Genomic DNA, 7,500 nt, shown 5'->3' with positions numbered 1-7,500 from the left:
TGGGGTGCTAAAAGTGAGATGCTGAAAGCGGGGTGCTAAAAGTGAGGTGCTGAAAGTGGGGTGCTAAACGTGAGGTGCTGAGAGTGGGATGTTAAAAATTAGGTAGTAAAATAGGGAGAGCTAAGAGTGGGATGCTAAAAATTAGGTACGAGAAGTGAGGTGGTAAAAGTGGGGTGCTAAAAGTTATATCTCTTACTTGCTCCAAAGAAATGACTTTATGTATAGCGTATTTTTAGTTTCTCATATTACTTATTCACTTTTTATTCGTTTTATCCCTACCAATAACCCCTGCACGACGAGAGGCAATTCCTGAGCTGGCAAAATCCTTCATCGTGTCCAGGAATGAAAGCAACACAGCCGCCATCGTGCTTGGAAGGTTAACCCTCTCTGCACGATATTTGATTTATACTCTACTCTCACAATCTCCAGACAATATTCTTTAACTTAAGAATATTTTTTCGAACTAGATGGGTTAGTTTACCTTTAATTAACCCTATCGTGGCTACAGGTGCTCCCTGAGTTGAATAAAAGCGTCTGGCAGGAGCTTGAAATGAGAGACAACACCTTGATGGAGTTAATGGAGATAGCTTCCAACTCCTTCACTAAGACAGGCTCCCCTTAATCTGAATATCATCATCTGGCAAGAGCAAGATTTAACGGCAGAAAAAATGCGTCACTGTACTAAATGGATTACATTACTGTAGCTTTTTTTCTGCTCTTCTCTTCTCTCTCACCGTCTCTCCCTCCCTTCCCTCCCCTCCCTACCACCTAGATTTACCTTCATACCTCAGTTTCCTCCCCACCGCACTTATTTCCAACTACATGTGGCTCTCCAGCCCATCTACTCCCCACCACACCTAACTTCCCAATCTACATACTTCCCAACGTATCTAGTCTCCACCAAACCTACTCCTATCATATCTACTCCCCTTCACATCTGACTCTCCATCACTCCCGCCTCCCCAACCCACCCACTCCTCACCCCACCCACTCCCCACTCCAGCTACTCCCCATTGCAAAAAAAATCAACTCATTCCTAAATACATATTAACCCTCACTATGTGAACGTCCTACAAAAGGCATTCTTGCTATCTCCACACGATTTTATGAAGCTTAAGCCAGACTTTTCGAACTGAGAGAGTTAGATACAGCCTTCAATAATCACCCTTAAATACCAGGTGGCTTCCTAACGCTATATAAATCCGCCTGGCAGCAGCAAGCACTTACTACAGAAAGACGTCATCGTAGTGAAGTGGTAAGCCTTTTCCTGGCAATGGATATGCTGTATTTAGAATTTTATTCAGGCTACAGACATTATTTTATTCACCAGAGGTCAATCCCTGGCAGGCAAACCGTTATCTGGTTTCACCTTTCATTTTTAGAATTTTCCGCTGTTATATAAAAAGGTCTGGCACTAGACCTAATGATGTGACTAAATGCGGACATATGAACCCTTCCTCCTCCCCATGTTTCTCGTACATACTTCTTATCTCCTCCACGTCTAAAGCATTTTCCCACCTTGAATGTACTTGCCGATTTCAGGCATGTGCAAGCTGACCGCTTTAGTACATACACAAGTATATACTGATCCTTGAGCATTTCCCTTCACCACTTGGCCTTCCCGTCACACCTCGTCCTTCCCCTAAGCACCTGTGACGCCCTCTTCCAAGAACTATCTGGGGAATGACACCACCCCACCCCAAACAAGCCAGAGGACATACCCTGGCTACGAGGGGAAATGACACAACCTGGTGGTGAGACCAGAATACACACGAGGTTGCCACATCGCGGGACGTATTTTTAAACTCTCCTGAGCTAACCTCTTCAGTCAGATGACATATTCTCTAATGGTCTTGTTACTCTGGATAACTTTGTTAAGCTCTAAAGAGATCATTTGAGGTGGAAAGTCAGAAACAGTGTCCACTAACACCTTCACCGTCTGCTTTCTCTCCCTCAGGTGAATAAAATAATCCAAAATACGCCAATAGAGTGAAGCAATTAAGCTGTGTTAATTATTGTGTGTTTATACTTCTATCGTGTTTAATACAGCTACCCAACACTTGGCAATCGTAATCGTATATCAAAATATTAAAGTGATAAAAAAAAAAAACGAAAAGCGAAAAACAAATAGATCTGTGACAGCAGTAAACAAATGTGGTGACTTGAGTATCGCAAAATTGGTAAGGATGCTTTATGAATAATACAACATCTAGTGCAGATCCATACACGTTCCTTCAAAACACTGTAGGAAGTCGCCAAGCATAAAAAAATTAAATCCGCTACGATATAAACTAAAATGGTTAATGCTTGGTAATGTTCACAAAAAAAAAAAAAAAAGGGAGAGAAAAGTTGCTATATGGAAATAAACTTCCCTGGCTAGCTGTAAAACCACTAGCCTAATGAGAGGGGAAATGCTTGTGAGGCTCGCTTGCTAATTTGATGCAGTTATTCTCGAGGAGGGATTGTGATTCTAGCTTTTGCGATTTTCGGCTATGTTAAGTTGAGGATATATGAATTCTTTTTCTGTCTAAAAAGTATGGGGGAAAGGCAGTGATGTGGGGGACAAGAGAGAAGAAAAATGGGAGGGAGAGAAAGGAGGGATTATAAGGAGGTCAGAAAGAGGAAAGCAGATGAAAAAAAAAAAATACAATAACGGGGTGGTGGAAGAGGGGGAGGAGGAGGAGGAGGAGGAGGAGGAGGAGGAAGGAGAGAGAGAGAGAGAGAGAGAGAGGGGGGGGAGGGGGAGACAGAAAAGAAGGACAAAGAAATATTCATGTAAACTGAGGGGGGGATAACATAAAACGATAAAAAAGGGGTAAAAGCAAACACAGAACTAAGAATGGGAGAAATTTAGAGGTGGGGAAAAAAGGAGGGAGGTGAAGGAAGGTGGAAGGGAAGAGAAAACTAGAAAAAAAGAAAGAAAAACAAAATGGAAGGAAATAACATGAAAGAAAGAGGGATAAATGGAAAACTAGGACAAGAAAAATAGAGAGAAGGGAAAAAGCAGAAAGAAAAGAGGGAAGAGAAAGGGATGACAGAAATGAGGAAAGGAAAAGAGAAGACAGAAGAAAGATGGGGAGAAAACGTATGAGAAAGAAAAATGGTTGGGATGGAAGAGAAAGTTAATAATGAATGTAGGAAGAGGGGGAGGAAACTGCAATAGGATGAGGGAGGAATGAGAAAGCTAAGAATCGAGAAGGAGAGAAAGAAAAAACGAGGAAAGAAAGAGGAATGGAAGAGAAGAAAGCAGGAGCGAGGGACGGAAAGAAAGGAGGAGGAAGGGGAAGGAAGAATGAGGATCGGAGAAAAAGAGAATGAAGATGAGAGGGAACGGAAATTAATATATATATCTATATATATCTATATATATATATATATATATATATATATATATATATATATATATATATATATATACACACAGGTAAAACTTTGAACGAAAGGAGGAGAAAACTTAAAAAGAAGAAAAAAAGAGATGAAGATATAACGAACAAAGAAGAAAGGACAGAAGGGACTGAACACTAAGAAAATAAAGAAGAAGGGAAGAAAAGAACGAAAGCGAAAGGAAAGGAAAACAAGGAAGGAGGAGGAAAAACTACAATAAAGGAGTGAGGAAAGGGAAAGTAATAAAGGGAGAAGCAGGAAAGACAATATTAAGGCAGGAAAAAGAGGAAACAGGTAAGGAGCACTAAGAAAAGAACAAGGGACTGATGGAAAACTAGGAAAGACGTGACGGAAGAAAGGAGACAAGAGAGAGGCGACTGAAGAAAAGGGGAAAGAGGAAATTACGAAAGGACAGAAGGACAACAAAAGCCACATGTCCACAGTGTTGACACGATGTAAACATACTGTAGGAAGGGTGGGGAGAGTGTGAAACAGGGTAACCTGAAGGTGTGTGTGTGTGTGTGTGTGTGTGTGTGTGTGTGTGTGTGTGTGTGTGTGTGTGTGTGTGTGTGTGTGTGTGTGTGTGTGTGTGTGTGTGTGTGTGTGTGTGTGTGTGTGTGTGTGTGTGTGTGTGTGTGTGTGTGTGTGTGTGAGAGAGAGAGAGAGAGAGAGAGAGAGAGAGAGAGAGGTCAGCCAGGTTACCCTCAGAGTCTCAAGGTCGTGTTTACCCCATCAATTATCTGGCCGTAAAAATGCAGGCCACCATCAGGCCCTACGTGCTCTCTCTCTCTCTCTCTCTCTCTCTCTCTCTCTCTCTCTGTGTGTGTGTGTGTGTGTGTGTGTGTGTGTGTGTGTGTGTGTGTGTGTGTGTGTGTGTGTGTGTGTGTGTGTGTGTGTGTGTGTGTGTGTGTGTGTGTGTGTGTGTGTGTGTGTGTGTGTGTGTGTGTGTGATTCCTTTTAATAATGTCTACTCTGCCCACCAGCATGCAGGGGTATCGGTTATAAGAAAGATACAGTCATAATATGAAAAGTTGTAAACGAAGAGAAAACCATTCCATTCCTTATTCCCACCCTGCTTAGTCCTTCTCATGGAAAATATACGCGCAATATTTCATTTAATTTCTCTTTTCTTCGCTACTTCAATGATCACTGCTCCTCTAAACCGTCTCCTTGCATCCCTTCACCACTATGGCGGAAGCGTAGCACCAGTCTGGCAACAAACTCTCATCCCTTTTCTGTCCAACTCTCTAATGCAAGAGATAACCGTTATTCCCTGTCCTACATGTATACATCAGGTCAACTCTGGAACTGTCTCCCCCTGTCTGTATTTCCTACGGCCTATAATCTCCAGTTTTTCAAACGCTGTGTGTCCAGGCATCTCGAAGTGAACGATCTTGAATTTGGCTGTTATCTTTTTGTTCTTTCTTTCTTTCTTTCTATTTCTGAGGGTACATTCTTGAGGGCTCCTGACCTTTGGTTCCTTTTTCCTCGCAAACCACACACACACACACACACACACACACACACACACACACACACACACACACACAAATATATATATATATATATGAATGAATAAGTGATGACGCAGCCCTGAGGGGATATTCTCCCGCATTTGGTCTGATCAGCTAGTCAGGTCAGGTGCGGGTAAGGGGATGGGTCTGTTATGATGTGGCAGGGGTAAACCAGTTCTGCTGTCGGGCCCTGCTGCGGATGTCACTGATTGCATTGCCCAGTTGACCCTTGTGCGGTGTGGTGCGGTGAGGATCTGTCCGTTCTCCCCTTTGGGGCTAAGATGCGAATGAATGTGTTTGAATGGATGAGTAAATGGAGAGTGAGTCGTCCTGTCTCGGCTACCTCCCTTTCCTTGGGGGAAGCAGCCTAGATATATATATATATATATATATATATATATATATATATATATATATATATATATATATATATATATATATATATATATATATATATATATAAAGCCTTGCACGTCCGACTTCCTTATCGCTTTTTCTCGTTGTTAATTTACTTCTTTATTATTTTTAGTAGTGCGAGGCATAACGTGGAGTGAGGTTTGTGTGAGTGAGTGAACTTGGAGATAACAGTATCAGACCACACGCATCATCCACGCTTCACTACGTCTTTGTGTGTGTGTGTGTGTGTGTGTGTGTGTGTGTGTGTGTGTGTGTGTGTGTGTGTGTGTGTGTGTGTGTGATAAAGAGGTGTCGTGGGAAGATGTCCAGTCACCTCCTGTTACCTCAACCCTCTCTCTGTGCTTTCCTCTCGCTCCCTCCCTCTCTCTCTCTCTCTCTCTCTGTTTTCTTTTTACTAATCATCATAATCATCATTATTCTCTTCTTCTATTCCTCCTCCTCCTCCTCCTCCTCCTCCTTATCATCATCATCATCATCATCATCATCTTTTTGTCTCTTCTATTTCACCAAGAGTTTCGTCAACACCTCCCCCCCCCCAGGGGAAAAAAAAAAAAAGAAGCAAAGTATTACAGCGTCAGATGTCCAGTTCCTCGACAGCATACAGCGTGGGCAAAAATCAGTGCACACTTAATGTATCCTGCTTTTCAGTTCACCCCGCTTTTCTACCTGTCTTTAGGCTCTTCGTACAATATCGCCGATTTTATCCTTACCACAGTTAGATCATTTTGTCCAGATAAGTGAGGTAATCTCCACTTATGTCGACCTTTTCATGGCATTCATTACTATATTGTGACTACCGCCCTTAAAAAGGTTATAAGTACTCTAACCAAAAATTTCAAACCACGATAAATGTTTGCTTCAATTATCATGACAATATTGCAAACCACATTTCAATGTTGTTTTCTTTTACTGTACCATTTTTTTTTTTTCCGTCTGATATTCATTCCCAAGTGTTATTTTCTCTCTTCCTCGACTGCTTGTATAAATTGTTCCTGTACTCGTTTATTTACACTGTTTCTTTTTCACTGTAGAGGTTCTATATATTTTCATTTTCTTACCCTCATTCATTTCCTTGCTTGTTTAGCAGTGTGTGCGTGGACAAAGCCACGTCTCACAACCTCAAACACGCACCTACGTTCCTGGGTGTTTTCTTGTTACGCCCAGCTAGGCCTACTGTCCCCCCAGCCTACGTGACTAGGCCTAGGCGCGCCCTCACTACGCCCCCTAAGACAAGCAGAAAAAAAGGAAAATAAAAGAAAAATAGTAAGCTGTTTGGGCCACGTCAAGCCTCCCTTCTTTCAGGTCCCCTTGCCATGAATTACGACTCAAATCCATAATCAGGTCTATTGTTCTTGAGGAAGGCCGTGTGTGTGTGTGTGTGTGTGTGTGTGTGTGTGTGTGTGTGTGTGTGTGTGTGTGTGTGTGTGTGTGTGTGTGTGTGTGTGTGTGTGTGTGTGTGTGTGTGTGTGTGTGTGTGTGTGTGTGTGTGTGTGTGTGTGTGTGTGTGTGTGTGTGTGTGTGTGAAGGCTTCGCTGCTACTGTTAAGCCTCTGTTTTATGTGCTTTTTGCTTTTTACGACATTCATTATTCTGGCTTAATTTTCACACCCTTACATTTTAGTATAATTGACAGGGCCTCCATGTTTATTCATTTATTTATTTTTTATTTTATTTTTTAATCTGTTCTGTTCTTAGTTCACCAACATTTTTCTGTTTGAGATCCTTTTTTGTTTTTAATTCGTTTATATTAACCCTTACTGTATTTAGATTAATAGATTTCTCAATATTAGTTGTCTATGGCCTTTTTACGTTCTTGGTTCCACTTTCGTCCTTTCTGTCCTCGAATCATAGTGACAGCCATGTCTTCAGAGCAACGGTCCGAATATCTACAGAGATGAATGAAGGATTTTCTGTCATGTCAAATGTTACCACGGATGTTGGGAAGTCTCTGACCCATAACTACTTTGAACCATGGCATCCTTTCCCAGGATTAATGGGACTAACTGTGTTAAAGAGGATAACTGTCAACGTACATTTTTCAAATACATTAGGAATTAGGATGTGTACCTGTGTTGGAAAATAGTGTGTGAAATTCGGAGATACTCCTAGCAATGAGAGATATTATAACAAGATCATTCATTATTAATCCTTACAATCCTTGGAAGTCATGTATATAATATTCTTGT

The 7,500-nt window shown here is 41.6% G+C and overlaps 1 protein-coding gene across 1 annotated transcript in view; it reads left to right on the top strand.

The window, feature by feature from the left end:
• Positions 1 to 467: 467 nt before the first annotated feature.
• The window catches only part of LOC145412420 (uncharacterized), an 18,044-nt gene continuing 11,011 nt past the window's right edge, over positions 468 to 7,500 (top strand). The window contains exon 1 of the mRNA XM_080282305.1: positions 468 to 471. Coding sequence (XP_080138431.1) covers positions 468 to 471 — 4 coding nt within the window. The remainder of the gene's footprint in view (positions 472 to 7,500) is intronic.

This window comes from Coenobita brevimanus, chromosome 93 (genome assembly GCF_032717465.1).
Source record: "Coenobita brevimanus isolate Jiangsu-jjx chromosome 93, ASM3271746v2, whole genome shotgun sequence".
NCBI classification, from domain to species: Eukaryota; Metazoa; Arthropoda; class Malacostraca; order Decapoda; family Coenobitidae; genus Coenobita; species Coenobita brevimanus.
This window is presented reverse-complemented; position numbering and strand designations above follow the sequence as displayed.